This window comes from Mustela putorius, unplaced genomic scaffold, assembly GCF_011764305.1.
Source record: "Mustela putorius furo isolate JIRA1106 unplaced genomic scaffold, ASM1176430v1.1 tig00000145_pilon_pilon_pilon, whole genome shotgun sequence".
Lineage (NCBI taxonomy): Eukaryota > Metazoa > Chordata > Mammalia > Carnivora > Mustelidae > Mustela > Mustela putorius.
Window position 1 is genome coordinate 34,085,525 of NW_025421294.1, and position 17,324 is coordinate 34,102,848.

General features: G+C 36.6%; 1 protein-coding gene across 8 annotated transcripts in view; it reads left to right on the forward strand.

Moving 5' to 3' along the window:
* Nucleotides 1–17,324, forward strand: part of UIMC1 (ubiquitin interaction motif containing 1) — a 132,389-nt gene that overhangs the window by 67,209 nt on the left and 47,856 nt on the right. For 6 of the 8 annotated variants that reach the window (XR_006605385.1, XR_006605386.1, XM_045075578.1 and 3 more), the window contains 4 exons: nucleotides 8,728–8,852; nucleotides 9,589–9,694; nucleotides 10,004–10,740; nucleotides 17,151–17,215. Coding sequence is in view for 6 of the 8 variants with exons in the window: in XM_045075578.1 (XP_044931513.1) it covers nucleotides 8,728–8,852; nucleotides 9,589–9,694; nucleotides 10,004–10,740; nucleotides 17,151–17,215 (1,033 nt within the window). In the remaining 2 variants the exon portion in view is untranslated. The remainder of the gene's footprint in view (nucleotides 1–8,727; nucleotides 8,853–9,588; nucleotides 9,695–10,003; nucleotides 10,741–17,150; nucleotides 17,216–17,324) is intronic. The other 2 variants (XM_045075581.1, XM_045075583.1) reach the window with 2 other exon arrangements.

Below are 17,324 nucleotides of genomic sequence, written 5' to 3' on the forward strand. Positions count from 1 at the left end.
TCTTCCCCTAATTCTTATTATTATTTCTGTATAGGTAAGGTGTTTTTTTCCTATGGCTCTTTTAGGATTTTTTCTTTATCTTAGATTATTTTGTAGTTTGAAAATATTATGTCTTAAGTGTAGTGTGGGTTTTGGGTGTGTTTTGTTTTGTTTTTTTAGCTTCCTGGATCTATGTTTTGGTATCTGACATTAATTTGGGGGAAATTCTGAATCATTACTATTTCACATGGGTTTTTTTTTTTTCTCCTTCCTCTCTTTTCCTTATGGTAATTCCATTATGTGTGTGTCACTCCTTTTGTAATTGTCGTATAGTCCTTGGATATTGTTTTATTCCTTTTCAGTCTTTGTTCTCTTTACTTTTTAGTTTTGGAGATTTCTTCGATATATACTCAGTTGTGTCTAATCTAATAAGCTCATCAAAGGCATTCTTCATTTCTGTTGTAGTGTTTTTGATCTCTAGCATTTCTTTTTGGTTCTTTCTTAGGATTCCCATCTCCTTATTTATATTGTCCATCTGTCCTTGCATGTTCTCTACTTTATCCATGAGAGCCCTTAGCATATTAATCATAGTTGTTTTAGTTATTTATTTAGAAACATTTTTCTTGGAGGGCAGAGGGAAAGGGAGAGAGAGAATCCCAAGTAGACCATGCCCAGTGCAGAACCTTGATGCAGGGCTTGGTCTCACAACCCTGAGACCACGACCCTAGGCAAGATCAGGAGTTGGATGCTTAACAATCTGAGCCATCCAGGTGCCCCTAATATAATATTTTATTTTATTTTTTTAAAGATTTTATTTATTTATTTGACAGACAGAGATCACAAGTAGACAGAGAGTCAGGCAGAGAGAGAGAGGAGGAAGCAGGCTCCCCGCTGCGCGGAGAGCCCCATGCGGGCCTCGATCCCAGGATCCTGAGATCATGACCTGAGCCGAAGGCAGAGGCTTTAACCCACTGAGCCACCCAGGTGCCCCTAATCATAGTATTTTAAAACTCTAGTCTGATAACTCCCATATTTCTGCCATGTCTGGTTCTGATGCTTACTCTGTCTTTTCAGTTTGTGTTTTTTTTGTTTTTTTGTATGCCTTGTAATTTTTTCTTGATAGCTGGACATATAATGTACCAGGTAGACAGAAACTATTATAAATGAGTCTTTGGTGATATGCTGGTAAGGTATGAGGGTAGGGAAAGTATTCTGCAGGTCTGTGGTTAGGTGTCAGTCTTTCAGTGTCTGTGCCTCTGGACTGTGAACCTCACATGTGTTTCTCAGTTTTTTTCACCCCCTCTTCCTTTATGTGGAACAGGATGCTTAGAATTCACTATTTCTGGGGCGCCTGGGTGGCTCAGTGGGTTAGGCCTCTGCCTTCGGCTCAGGTCATGATCCCAGGGTCCTGGGATCGAGCCCCACATCTGGCTCTCTGCTCTGCGGGGAGCCTGCTTCCTCCTCTCTCTCTCTGCCTGCCTCTCTGCCTACTTGTGATCTCTGTCTGTCAAATAAATAAAATCTTTAAAAAAAAAAAAGAATTCACTATTTCCCTTTTTTTTTTTTTGCGTCAGTTTGATACAGATCATACCCCGTAAGTGTAGGCTCTGATTAACTAGTTTGACCTAGAACACACCCTCTTAAAAAGAACAGAGTATTCTGACATAATTCAAAATAGTTCCTTTTCCTCTCCCTCTGTGGGATGCTCAAGAGAAAATTTTTGCTATATTTATTGTGAGAACACTAGTTGCACTCGTTATATACCCAACAAAAGTGTGGGGGTTTGCTATGACTGAGTTCCTGTGGAGTTTTTAATGCTCAGACTTGTAATGCACTGAGCCTCCAGTAATATGTCAATTATAGTTTATGCTTTTCTACCCTGGCGGTGGTTTCTATAGAGCTTTCCACTATTGAATCTCTGCTCTGATAAACCCTGACTCCCTGTGTTCCCCTGTTGATCTCTTTGTTTGGGGGCAGTAGTTTGCCCTGTGTCCTCCCCTTTCATGGATTCAAGAAGAGCTGTTGATTTTTTAGTCTTTTCAGCTTTTTACTTCTTGTTAGGACAGAATGGCAACTTTTAAGTTCTTACATGTGGAACCAGAAATTGGTTGGGTCGTCCCCATTATATTTTCTTCTGGCCTTTATACAGTTTATCATTTTTATATGTTTTTGTAATTAGCATTTTGATGATAACAACTCAGTCTCTTGAGTTAGCATACTATAAATTTACTTAACCATTGCCTTTTTTTAAGGCATTTAAGTCCGTACTCTTAGAGATGATAGTATAGTGGACATCTTTTTGTGTATAGCACTTCTTTTCAGTGACTGCCTAGGGTCAGTTCTCAAAAATGGTATCAATTCATTTGAGAATGCACATCTATAAAGGTTATGACATGGTGCCTTTCAAATGTGTTTTACAGATTTACATTTTAACTGCCTGTATATAGGTATATCAGCTTTACCACAGTTGTTTTGGAAAAGAAAGTTTTTAGGAAAAGATTTCAGCAGGGAAATAATTTATCTTGTTCATTTTTTTGTTATATGAAATGTTCCCTTTCAGCCATTTCAAATACCCCCAAATTATACAGGTTCTCTTGATAGGTACTGTCTAATTTTGTGATTTGGTTTGTTAACAGCCTGTTTGCACATCTCAGTGGGAGGCTAACCTGGATGTTGGGAGATGTTAATCATCATAAATTATGATCAGCATAATCAGCCTCACGCAAATTGTGTACTACTGTGTGTTTAGCTCAGCAGAATCATTTGATAAGCTGAGTGAGTCAGTTTATTTAGAGATGCTAAGATTGACACTTGCTCATATTTTCCTTATAGGTGCACGATCCGGGGAAAAACTGTTTTTCCTTTTCTACTAATGATTAGGTATTTATATAGTAGAGAAGTTAAGTAAAATGAATCCTAGTCAACAGTGATTTTTATTGGACTTTAGTCTCAGTTTATGGTTGATATGTGAAAATAAGAGACAGTTATAGTGAGTAATTCTGATTGTGGTTAAAATTAAATACGTAACAGTAGCTTTGTCAAGTTATGTGGTTATAGGCTGTTAATAAAATATACATAAAATGACTGTTAGATAATCTGAATTGAGGTTTTGGATTTCTTTAATTAACACATAATGACAATACATAATTTAATTATTAATTGATAGTGAACAATTATTGGATCGTTGTTATGTGCCAATCACTTTCTAAGCATTTTACATGTATTAGATTAATCCTCATAACAGCCTTAAATATTATTACCTCAAGTTTATATATGTTTGACCTAAAATAAGTATTACAGAGTCATGGCATTTACATGAGAATCCCTAAAGTCAAGAGTATAATTACTCTACATGCATGTCCAAATAGATTAAATGAAACAAAGTAAAAAGGGAGAGGGAGATTATTAAAGACCAGCACCAGTACCCAGGTATACAGGATAAGTAACCTGTTGAAGACTAGACAACTAAAGAAGCAAAAATCAAGTTCTAAACCCAACACTGCTTCTGGAGCTTCCTTCCTGTGTACTAGAAAACAGAAACACACTGTGTTACTAAATTAAAGTTTTTGTTCTAATGATGGAGCAAGAGAGAAGAATCTGGAGAATACATCAGCTAATGTAGCAAAGTGTAATCTCTCCAGAACTTTAAGGGAAATAAGGTGTTTTGAAAAGGAGAGTATTACAAAGAACTCAAAATGATCTCTTTTGCATTATATGGTTCTTGGTTCTCTTAAATTGAACTTAAAGATGTAATCAAAATTTTTTTTTTTTGGATTTAGTGACTCAATAGGAATGTCAGTGTTTCTCACTTCAGCTATTTTAGTGGCATTAGTACCATCTGAAATTTTTTTTCTTTTTTTTAAGATTTTTTTATTTATTTGACAGACAGAGGTCACAAATAGGCAAGAGAGGCAGGCAGGGAGAGAGAGGAGGAAGCAGGATCTCCGCTGAGCAGAGAGCACAATGTGGGGCTCGATCCCAGGACCCTGGGATCATGACCTGAGCTGAAAGCAGAGGCTTTAACCCACTGAGCCACGCAGGTGCCCCATCTCAAATTTTTTAAAAAAATACTTATTTGAGAGAGAGGGTGAGAGAACATGAGCGCGGGGGAGGGGCAGAGAGAGGAGTAGAAGCAGACTCCCCACTGAATGCATAGTACATTCTAGGGCTCAATCCCAGGACCCTTGAGATCATGGTCTGAGCTGAAGTCAGATGCAACCCAGGCACCCCTACTGTCTCATTTTAATTTGCATTTTCCTGATGACTAATGATCTATTCATGTGCTTATTAGTCATTCCGGTATTTTCTTTTGTGAAGTATCTGTTTAGATCCCCTTCTCATTATTTTAAAATTTAGATTACTTGTTTTCTTATTAAATTGAAGGAATTCTTTATTTTGGATATAAGTCCTTTGTCAGATTACATATCTAATGTTTGAATATATGTTGCAAATGTGTGCTCCCATTTTGTGTCTTACCTTTTTATTTTCTTAAGAAGATTTAAATTTTGATGAAGTCCACTTTTTTCTTTTATGCTTTTTTCTGAGTCTTGTCTAAGCAATCTTTGAGTACCCCAAGATTACAAGGGTTTTCACTTACGTTTTCTTCTAGAATTTTTATAGTTTAGCTTCTGTATTTAGATGTGTGATCCATTTTGAGTTAATTTTTATATATAGTGTGAGATAAGGGGGGATAATTTTTCTCATGGATATCCAGTTGTTGTAGCAGTGTGTGTTGAAAAGCCTGTCCTTGTTGTTGAAAATCAATGTGTGGGTCTATTCCTGAATTTTCTGTTCCATTAAACAAGCTTGTTGGGATTTTGATTGGGATTGTGTTGATTCTATAAATCAATTTGGGTAGATTCTTGCCTTATTTTCTGAATTAGTTTGACATTAATTTTTTCTTCATTCTTTGATAGAATTCACCAGTGATGAATGTCACATAGTTTTGGGATTTTCTTTAAGGAAAAGTTTTTTTTTTTTTTTTTTTTTTAAGATTTTATTTATTTGACAGAGAGATAGCACACGTAAGAAGAGTGGCAGGCAGAGGGAGAGAGAGAAGCAGCCTCTCTCTGTTGAGCAGGGAGCCCAATGTGGGCTCATTCCCAGGACCCTGGAATCATGATCTGAGCCGAAGGCAGACACTTAACCAACTGAGCCACCCAGGTGCCCCAACAAAAAGTTTTTTTAATCATAAATTTAATTTCTTATTAGATATAAAACTATTCAGTTTTTCTGTTTCTTGTGTCATTTTTCATAATTTGGGTTTTCAGTAATTTTGTTTTGTTTCAACATAATCAGTGTTTCAGTCCTCTTTTCCTTGTTGTTCCCCAAAGGTTCTTTTTTAGATATTTTTCCCTAACCACCTGTCCCCATGAAATTTTAATACCACAGATAGTGCTATAGATCCCATTTATATATTGATTTGTATATCTGTGTGTGTTTTGTTTTGTTTTGTTTCATTTTAAAGTAGGCTCCCTGCCTAGTGTGGAGCCCAGTGTAGGGCTTGAACTCAAGACCCTGAGATTGAGACCCGAGCTAAAACCAAGAATCAGACACTTAACCAACTGAGCCACCCAGGCGCCCCTGTATATCTGTGTTTTACAAATAAGAGAGTAAGATTTTTTTGATCTCCTAGAACCAGTTTTTGTCCATTTGGAGATAATGTCACCCCTTTTAAGAATGCATGATCCAAGTTGTCAGATTTTTTTATTTATAATTGTCCACAGTACAGCTGGGTGGCTCAGTCATTAAGTGTCTGCCTTCGCTCAGATCATGATCCCAGGGTTCTTAGAACAAGCCCCGCATCTGGCTCCCTGCTCTGCAAGAAGTCTGCTCCTCTCTCTCTCCCACTCCCCTGGTTGTGTTCCCTTTCTCACTGTGTCTCTGTCTGTCAAATAAATAAATAAAATCTTCAAGAAAAATTACCCACAGCATTCCTTTATTATTTATTTATTTATTTATTTTTATTAAAGATTTTTTTTTTTTTTTTGACAGACAGAGGTCACAAGCAGGCAGAGAGGCAGGCAGAGAGAGAGGAAGGGAAGCAGGCTTCACTGCGGAGCAGAGAGCCCGATGCGGGACTCAATCCCAGGACCCTGGGATCATGACCTGAGCTGAAGGCAGAGGCTTTAACCCACTGAGCCACCCAGGCGCCCCATTCCTTTATTATTTTTTTCATGACTGTAGAATCTGTAGTATCTATCCCTTGTGTTATTCATGATATTATTAATTTGTGTTTTCTCTTCTTTTTTTCCTTGATCTAGTTACATTTTTGTAAATTTTGATTTTTTCATAGAACCAGTTTTTTGCTGCTTTAATTTTTTCCCTTTTGTATGGCACCCTCTATTTTGTTTATTTCTATTCTTTATATTTCTCTTTACTTTGGGTTAATTTCACTCTTCATTTCTAGTTTCTTAAAGTGTGAAGCTTACATAATTGATTTTAAACTTTTTTCTTTTTAGGTTTATTTATTTTAAAGAGAGCAGAGGGAGGGGCAGAGGAAGAGGGAGAGAATTTCAAGCAGACTGCATGCTGAGCGCAGGCCCTATGTGGGGCTCGATCTGAGGCCCCAAGATCATGACCTGAGCTGAAATTAAGAGTCAGCTGCTCAACTGACTGAGCCACCGTGGTGCCCCTAAACTTTTTTCTTTTGTAATATGATCATGAGGGGTTCCTGGGTGGCTCAGTCATAAAGCATCTGCCTTTGGCTCAGGTCATGGTCCTGGGGTCCTGGGATCGAGCCCTGTGATGGGCTCTTAGTGAGGAGCCTGCTTCTCCCTCTTCCCTTGCTTGTGTTCTCTCTCTGTCAAATAAATAAAGTATTAAAAAAAAATCATAAACACCTATACATGTTTCTGTAAATATTGTGTTAGGTGCATCCCACAAATTTTGATATGTTTTCATTCTATTTAAAGTCATTTCGTATTTGGTAGGGTGCATTTTTTATGTCTGGATTCAGTTTTAAGGATCCCTAATTCTTTTTTTAAAATTTTATTTATTCATTTGACAGAACTAGAGAGAGAACAGCAGGGGGAGCATTAGGTGGAGGAGAGGGAGAAGCAGGCTCACTGAGCCAAGAGCCAGAAACATCGCTTGATCCCAGGACCCTGGGATCATGACCTGAGCCGAAGGCAGACGCTTAACCAACTGAGCTACCCAGGCACCCCAGAATAATTCTTTAAAGAGAAACTTCTCTTCATCTATTTGGTTATCCTGTAATTTGCTTGTTTTGAAAGAGTAGGGCACAGGCTTGATTCTTTTTTATTTATCAGTTGATCCACCATATACCATGTAATCTCACAAAGAATTTAAGAAAGAAAACAGATGAACATATAGAAAAAATATGAACATTTTTTTCCTGAGAAAAAAAGGAGAGAGGGAAACAAGCCATAAGAGACTCTTAACGATAGAGAACAAACTGAGGGTTGATGGAGGAAAGTGGGTAGGGGATGGGCTGAATGGGTGGTGGTTATTAAGCAGGGCACTTGTTATGATGGACACTGAATAATGTTTGTAAGTGACAAATTGCTGACTTCTACTCCAGAAACCAATATGTACTGTATGATAAATACCTAAATTTCAAATTTAAGAAAAACATTTGAAAAAACAAAATAGTTGATCCACTAACATTCTTCAATGGTGACCACTTAGTTGTGTGTTTTTGTTTTTGTTTTGAAGATTTTATTTTTAAGTAATCTCTACATGAAGTATGGGCTTTGAACTCAAGCCCAGTGATGTAAGACAAGAATTGTATGCTCCACTGACTGAGCCAGCCAGGCGCCCCAGTTGTGTGGCATTTTTAAAAAAAGATTTTATTTATTTATTTGACAGAGAGATTACAAGTAGAGAGGGGAAGCAGGCTCCCTGCTGAACAGAGAGCCTGATGCGGGGCTCGATCCCAGGACCCTGAGATCATGGCCTGAGCCAAAGGCAGAAGCTTAACCCACTGAGCCACCCAGGCGCCCCAGGTTTTTTTTTTTTTTTTTTAAGTGTCCTTAAAACTCATAAATCTAAACATATTTGATGTCTTAGTTCATTGCAGTGATTATTCTTATTGATATTCCAGTTCAAGTTTTGGCCAGTGAGAACCCTTTAAAATTGGTTACTAAGTTAACCCTAGTAGTGTCTGATAGATAATTCATTCACAACAGATATTCTAGATATCTAGATTTAACAGATCTTCTGTATTTCATGCTCCAGACTTGGAATCGCCACTATACCTTTGTATGCCCTGGTACCTTCTCCAAGGTACCCCAGTTGTCTTTAATGGAAATTGTGTTTGGAAATCACATTCTGGTCATTAGGGATGTTCTTTTCTGCTGGGTAAATAAGAGGATTCTGAAGCGTAAAATTCTTCTGGTTAAGTATTGAGCACAAAGCAATGTGATATGTAGCAAAAAATCCTGGAATGGGAGCCAGTTCCTCTATTCATTTGTCAAGTATTTATTGAGTATCAGGTGCCAGACATTCTTTTATACATAGGAGATAAAAGAGTGACCAAAATTGGCAAAAACTCTGCCTTTATGAGAGTTTACAGTCTAGTTAACCCAAGATACTTATTGAAACAACTGTTACTTATCTTGGCCAACACCTTACCTTTTGGGTCTTTCCTCATAAGAGTATAAAATTGTACTAAATGGTCTGTAGTGTTTTCATTTGAAAAGTTTAATAATTTCTGTTTCTTGTTTCTGTGCTTATTCAGTAATATTTGCAGTGTTCCTCTCCTCTCTTTTTCTTATCCTCTTACAGAAATGACAGAAGAGGAACAGTTTGCTCTGGCTCTCAAAATGAGTGAACAGGAAGCTAGGGAGATGAACAGCCAGGAGGAGGAAGAAGAGGAGCTCTTGAGGAAAGCCATTGCAGAAAGCCTGAATGTAAATATGCTACGTTGAAAAAGTTTGTGAGGCTTGATCAGCAGTATATATATTTTTATTACTTCTGCAGTGCTACAGTTGCATTAGGAACTAGGTGTAGTAGTTCATAGGGTTTTTAACTAACAAATATTTCCCATAATAATTTTTAAAGTGCTTGTCAAATTGTTGGTGAACCCAATTTGAAGTGTTCTATTAATTTTATATGAAAGAGTTTTCTTCCATCCCACAGATTTTCAATACATGGTTAAGAGAGCTTAGTAGTTGGCAGCTTTTGAAAAGAGTTACCAAGTCCCAAGAAACTAAAAGGGAGCAAGATAAGGTGCTTACCTCTCCTGTTTTGGGGGAGATCAAAGGCAATGAGAAACTAGAGGTGGGTTTTGGGGGAAAAAATGAGCAGTTGAACATTTTTCAAATAATGTTAAATTGTGGTTTGAAAATGTATATTTGAAATTATTTTAAATGTGAAGGATATTTGCCAGTGGCAGGTCCTGAGCCATCCTTTATGTCATTCATGTTTCAATATTAGAAAAGGACTTAGTATAGTGATCTACTATAGCATTTTGCACATAGTAGGCTTTTGGTACACATTGTGGAAATCATTTGAATTGAGCATCTACGTTTTGGACAGGAGAATCTCTTAGGGGACAGTGGCTTCCCTGTTTTGTCCTTCCTGTGACCCTTCATGTATAGCTATTTTAATAATAAACCTGGTCTGGTGTGGGATCACTTGTTTCAGAGTTGCCGGCCTTCTGATGTTTCTGCTACCAGATCTCGACCTCTGGCCACTGGACCATCTTCACAGTCCCACCAAGAGAAAACCACAGACTCTGGGACCACTGAAGGCATGTCTCCCTGTTCTGACTCCTTCCACTCATCAAGTATAACTATATCACAGGGATCTTGTGCTGAGAGTAGATATACAGAAATGCCCCAAATCCCTTTGGTGGTATTAAAGAGGTTAAATCTGAAAATAGTTGAGATCTCACTAATACCCAGCATACTTTTATCTCCAAGGAAAAGTCAACATTTGGTTAAGCACAAAGAAGAGCCTTTTACCCACATTATGTAATTCTTGGTAAGTGATTACTTACCAAGCCCTCTTAATAAAGAACAGTTTGTCCTTAGCCCTACTTTTTCTCAAATACCTACAGGCATATGGCAGCTGGTACCTCCATCACTGTTTAAAGGCTCACATATCAGTCAGGGAAACGAGGCTGAGGAAAGAGAGGAGCCTTGGGACCACACTGAAAAAACTGAAGAGGAGCCGGTCTTTGGCAGCTCAGGAAGCTGGGATCAGTCAAGCCAGCCAGTGTTTGAGAATGAGAACGTTAAATGTTTTGACAGATGTACTGGCCACTTGGCTGAGCACACACAGTGTGGGAAGCCACAGGAAAGTACTGGGAGGGGTTGTGTTTTTCACAAAGCTGCCCAGGGTAGGGGGGACACATCTAGGCACTGTCTGCCTATCCCAGCAGATGCCAAAGGTCCCCAGGATGTTGGGGGCACTGTGCACTACTTCTGGGGTATTCCATTCTGCCCTGCTGGAGTAGATCCTAACCAATATACCAAGGTCATTCTCTGCCAGTTGGAGGTTTATCAAAAGAGCCTAAAAATGGCTCAGAGGCAGCTCTTTAAAAAAAAAGGGTTTGGGGAACCAGTGTTACCTAGACCTCCTTCTCTGATCCAGAATGAATGTGGCCAAGGAGATCAGGCTAGTGAAAAAAATGAAGGCATCTCAGAAGATATGGGAGATGAAGACAAAGAGGAGAGGCAGGAGTCTAGGGCATCTGTCTGGCACTCAAAAACCAAGGATTTCCAAGAAAGCCCAATTAAAAGCTTGAAAGAGAAACTTTTGTTGGAGGAAGAACCAACAACCAGTCATGGTCAGGTAAGGGTCAGCGATGCTGTGATTAAGGATGATTTATTCACAGTTTAAACAAGGATTATTATAGCTATTTGTTCTTTTTGTGGTCTTTTTCCCTGATTTTTAAAGTAACATGTGCTCCCTATGGAAAATTAGGAAAGTACAGAAGAGTGTAAAGAAGAAAAATTTACCCATAATCTCAGACCAAGAGGCAATCATTATTTCTATGCATTTAAAAATATTTTTTCTCTTAAAATTTTCAACAAAATGAAGACTCTAATGTATAAGCTGTTTCTTTTTCCCACTTCATAGTTTATGTTAGATCTTTTCCTATTAAGTTTACTTGAAAACATTATTCTATATATGGATGTATCATAATTTAATTTTTATGTTTTAAAATTTTTATTCTAAAAAGATAAGTTTTTGAATAGGTAATAATACTCATATGGCCCATGGATTGGAAAGATGTCAATGCAGTCTGTCTCCTGTCCCCTTCTCAAGCCAACCAGTCCCTTCCCTGAAGTCAACCTGTAATATTCTAGTGTATCCTTCTAAGATATATATGTGGTACAAACAGATTTGTATACATACTCTTTTTCTCACCTATTTTTACACAAATGACCCCATAATCTACACATTATTCTGCACCTTGCTTTTCTTCATTGAAATATTTCTGAGATCATTCCATAACACACATATATAAAGAATTTCTTCCCTTTTTGGGTGTGTAATATATGGTGTTCAGATGAGTTTATTTTATCCAGTACCCCTTTGGTGGACTTTTAGGTTGTTTCTAATATTTTATTGTTACAAACACTACTGCACTGATTACTCTTATATGAAGATGTTTCATCCATATGGGAAATATTTGCATAATTTCTTGTAGATGTAATTGGTGGATCAAAGGACATGTGCATTTACAGTTTTGTTACTCTTGCCAAATTTTCTTCCATAGAGATTGTATCAGTTTACATTCACAACAGTGTATTAGTACCAGCTTCCCACTACCAATTCCAAATCAATACTATCAGGACTTTCTGACCTTTGCCAATTTGAGGAATGAAAAATACTATCTCAATACAGTCTTAATTTGCATTTCTGTTATTGGCTTGCAGTTGAAATCCGTTTATAGTTCCTTTTCTGTCTGTTTAGATCTTATGGGCATTTTTCTTTTTCAACTGTCTTGTTTGTAGGTACCCTTTATTAGGGAAAGTGGTCCTTTTTGATATGAAGAGTAGATAGTCTTCCAGTGTATTTTTTTATTTTTTACTTTTTTATTTTATATTTTATATAATAAATTTATTTTTATATAATAAGATATATATAATAAATTTATATAAAATAAAATATTTTATATTTACCAAAAACAGTCCCCTGTTTGGGAACATTTAGGTTGTCTTTTCAGTTTTTTTCTGACATATCTAGATTGTATTATATATCAAAGCTTATGTTCTATTTTTTTTCCCTCTGGGTATTATAAAAGCAATCATATAGTTAAAAACTGTGTAAACTATACGTTTAAAGAGTATTCTGTTTTATGACTGTACTGTTCTTTGTTGCTATTTCTGTTTGGGGGCTCTGAGTTTTTGGTTTTGTTTTGCTGTTGTTTATTTCTCTTATAATAATGGTTTAGGAAATGGAAGCTATGAGAAACATCATAGTATAGTGTAGAGAGCATGGATTTGGAGTTTGAATTTTGACTTTTATGTATGTCCTTGAGCAAGCCATTTAACCTCTCTGAATCTTAGTTTTTACATCTGTAAATTGGGAATAGCAGTTCATGAACAATAGTTTTAATGATTAAAGTGAATTATGTAAAATGTCTACTATGATGTTTAGGAGATTATAGGCACTCATTAAATGGTAGTTCTCTCTAAGGGATCAGAAGACCATTCATTGAGGGTACCTGTGGGAATCATTCTTTCTCAGCAGCCTTGAAGATCCACATTCTGGAAAGGTTGCTATATAGAAAGAAAAAGCATTTTTCTTAACAGTTCTTCTAGTGACTTGGCTCTTTTCCAAAGGAAGGTTAGTTTGTGCTTATAACTTTTTTTTTTTTTTGTTAGTTCTTTGCAACTAAGAGAGACTTCCACTTTAGAGAATAAATAAATTCTACAGAATGAACATTTATTTATTATATTTGTTGACTGATTTATTGTAATTCATTTTGTTAGCTTGAAAATCTCAGGGGCCAGAGTTGTAGAACATAGACTTCTGTCAAGTTCTGACATTTGAAAGCAGTGCATTTGAGATGGCTTGGAAGTGTTCAGAACCTAATGGCGGCCATTGGTTGAAGTTCTCTAACTTCCCTGAACTGGCCACCAACTACTACTGATAGTATTATTGTTTGGTACTATTTGGCCACAACCAATCAAATCAAGCTAGTTTAATTAAAAAGAGTACTTAATCATAAGGAAATCGGATGCCTCATAAATTCTAAAACAGTATGGTAACCAAGCATGGACAAGGTATATGGTTTAGAATAATTTTTCTGTATCTCATTGCTATATTGTATCTTCTTCATTTTTCTCCCCTGTGTATTGGCTTCATTTGCTTCTCTTTCACAGTGGTTGGTGGAAGACACTGATCCTACAACTCCCAAACTTAAATACAGGTTAAAGGAGATTTTTTTTCTTTGTCAATACCAATTTCAAATTTCTAGGAAAGGACTTAACTGCCCCGTTGCGGTTATAGTCTTCACCAGCCCAGTTGACTGTGGCCTAAAGTGAGGTCTGTGTCAAATTGTACAAATGGCTGAGTCCACTGCTATAATACAGTAGGAGGGGTGACGTACTGGCCTCAATAAAAGGAGACCAGGCAGACAACCTAGTAAGTATCCAATGTAGTCATTGTCATTAACATTAATTTTAGAAATCAGAACTGTTGAAAAATGCTGAAAAGTTTAAAGAATAAAGTTGAAAGCATTCACAATCCTGTTATCTAGTGATATATTCCTTCATCTTATCTTCTATACTTATTTTTATATGGTTTCCATCATATCATATTTTTGTATTTTTTAAATATTTTTGTATTTTTAAGTTACATTATATAAACATTTTCTTATGATGTTAAAATTATTTATAGATTTCACTTTTAATGACTATGTAATATTCTGGTTTATGAATTTATCATAATATTTTATTTTATTTTATTTATTTTTTTTTTAAAGATTTTATTTATTTATTTGACAGACAGAGATCACAAATAGGCAGAGAGGCAGGCAGAGAGATAGAGAGGAGGAAGGAGGCTCCCCGCCGAGCAGAGAACCTGATGTGGGGCCCGATCCCAGGATCCTGGGATCATGACCTGAGCCGAAGGCAGAGGCTTTAACCCACTGAGCCACCCAGGCGCCCCTATCATAATATTTTAACCCTTTTCCTATTGTTGGATATTTTGCTATGATAAACTTTTTAAAATAAAATACTATTTTTTTAAAATTTATTTATTTGACAGAGAGAGATCACAAGTAGGCAGAGAGGGAGGCAGAGAGCCCGATGCGGGGCTTGATCCCAGGACCCTGAGATCATGACCCAAGCCGAAGGCAGAGGCTTAACCCACTGAGCCACCCAGGCGCCCCAATAAAATACTATTTTATTTACAATTAGTATCCTTTGGGGAGCTTGGCTGGCTTAGTTGGTGGAATGTGCAACTCTTGATCTTGGGGTTGTGAGTTCAAGCCCCATGTTGGGTGTGGAGATTACTTTTAAACATAAAATCTTAAAAAGATAAATAAATAAAATAATTATTCTTAGAGATAGGGAGCAAGGAAGATTTTGGATTAAAGAGCTATGAACATAAAAATAGGACTTGCTGTTTATTGCCAAATTGCATTTCAGAAAGGTTGCTCATATGTGTACTCCTTCCTTTCAGCAATGCATGAGAATGCCTAGTTCACTGCAGTCTTGCCAACACAGAATAGTATCTTTAAAAAACAAAACAAAATAAACTAACTTACTGATTTTATAGTCAAATAATGAAAGTCTACAGTTGTAATTTCACCACTTATATTGGTGTTTTGCTTTCAGGAACTGTGGGTATAAAGAATTTATATGCTTATTAAACATTTTCTATTGTTATGACTTTGCTGGAGCTGCCCAATTATGAGACTCCTTGGTTGACAGAGATAGCAAAAGGTTCCTAGAACTAGGGACTTAGAAAAACATTCACCTTCGGGCAAATTACTTTAAGTATATATGAAGGTTATAAAAGCTTTTGAATCATATAACTAATTTCTGGCATCACAGAAACAATAGAGGGGTTGATGAAGATGGAGAGATCATCTTGATGGCCATACAGCAGGGAAATGGAGTAGTAGCATATTGATGTGGTCACTATGTTTCTATGTTTAATTTTTCAGTCCGGATACTGGAATTTGTATTTCAGAAATGGCTGGATTATGTGGGGGGGGCGGTGTGAGAACTGAATTTGACTTGTCAAACTTCGAGCTGATACGTACACCAAATGACAGTTTGTTAATTTATTATGCAAGATAGACATTTTTAGTGACCACAGTATTCAGGTCCACCATCTACTACTGTACCTCCTAGGATGAAGGTACCTAGAGGGCTGAAAATAGTAATTAGGAAATGGTAATAGTTAAGGGATGATTCAACTAGTCTATGGAAAGACCGATAAGCTACTAGTACATGATAATAAAGGACATTACTCTGGTGACCAGATGATGTGTCTGTTTATTTTTACTTATCAAGCTACGATGTTGAAGACACTGCTTGATTCTGAATCTTTGGATTTTTATTTTTTAGATTCATTGCAGACTATCATCCCTTTTTCATTAACATTTTATTTCTTTAGGCAAATTCAACGTCTTGATTGGGCCACAGCTTCCTTAGGTTAAGTTATATTCATATGCATCCCTGTTCAAATTGATTATATTTGGATATTTTAATAAAATTTTGTTTGCTTGTTTTGCTATGTTATTTTCATATTCTGGAAGAACCTCACTTTACCTTTATGTTCAGATTGCAATAATGGTTAGAACATGTATTTTGGAGTCTGATCCCAGCTCCACTTTTGACCAACTCTGTAATTTTGGGCAACCCATCAAAGTTTCACTTTCCTCATTTCCAAAAAAAACTTTTTATAGTTTCTGCCTCAAAAAATTCTTGTGAGGATTAAAGGAGATAATGTAAAGTGATTTTCATAAGGGCTTGGCACTTAATGGGTATACAGTAATTAAAAAAACAAAACAAAACAAAAAACATAACAGTATGCTTTAGCCGAAGGTAGAGATGGAGGTATCTTATAACTCACCATTGCCTTGATGGCTTCTGAAGCCCAAGTTTAGTCAACTATAGTTATTCTAAGATGGTAAAATCTATTAAATGGACACTAGGTGTCAGTATCTACTTTTTTTTTTTTTTTTGGTATTTCAGTAATGAAACTTACCACTACTGAATTCAAACAAATAGGTGATGTATTTATTGCTGTTGTATTTTAGTCCTTTTGACAGTTTGTTCAACCCTCATTTTTCATAATGACTGTATTCCTGATCATTGCACAGCTTTATCTTTCCTTTGAAGGAAGGCTCATCTCAGCTATTTCTGTTTTTTAGTGTATTTTATTTGCCTGAGTGGTACAGAGATGCCTAACTTGTTTAGGTTATTTATATCCCGTTAGGAGACCCTGAAAACTTCACCTAGTAGCTTTATATCTATTGGAAGAAGCCTCTCAGCTCAGGTACTTCTGCGAAGTCTCCCTATGGCAGCAGTAGCTGCTTTTTCTGTACACCTACATTTAATGATTAGACCTTTGCACCAACTTTACTATTAATCATAGAAAATAATCTTTTTTAAAAATCCAGTCCCTATTTGTTACATTTTAAAAAAGATATCCCTGTAGCCAGATAATAAAATCATAGTAGCAGATTTGTAGCAAAAGAAATCTTTATAACCTTCCCTTTGGGATGTTCTGTGTTATGGCTTGGTTGTGTTCAGAGAGACTTCTTCACAGATTGCAGTGTTGTCCCCAGTTAAATATTTCCATTGAAAACTGGGCTTTTCTCTGTGTTTCCTCCTTCTGCAACAGAACTTTCTAGTAGTTTTTTCAAAATCGTGATTCATTTGACTCACCAATTAGTATTCATGTGTCTTGCATTTTACAAAGGCCATCACCTATGTTATCTTTTTAAATTCTCATAATAAATCTGTGAGGCAGTCTAATAACCATTTTAAGATGATTGAGATGTGACACCCTAGATTACAGAGTTAAGGGGTAATCCACCTGTGATATAAATCCCACTCTTCTGACTCCATAGGATGTGCTTTTTTTCTACTGAAACTTACTGACTTAAGTAAAATGTTTTATTCTTACTGCTAATTGCGGAGTAATGACGCTGAGCAATTAAAAGTTTTTTTTAAAGAGGAGAAACCAGTTCATCTGTGCCTGTATATTTAGGATGTTATATTTCTTTGCAGTCTTCCCAAGGGCTATTTGTTGAAGAAACTTCTGAAGAAGGAAACTCTGTACCTGCCTCACAAAGGTAAGATTATAAGTTGTTTTGGGTCTGAATTCCCTGATGGTGCCAGAGTAAGAGAGATGAAGCACATGAGTGATGCTGTATCGGGACAGCTTGCCAGGGATCTTTTAGC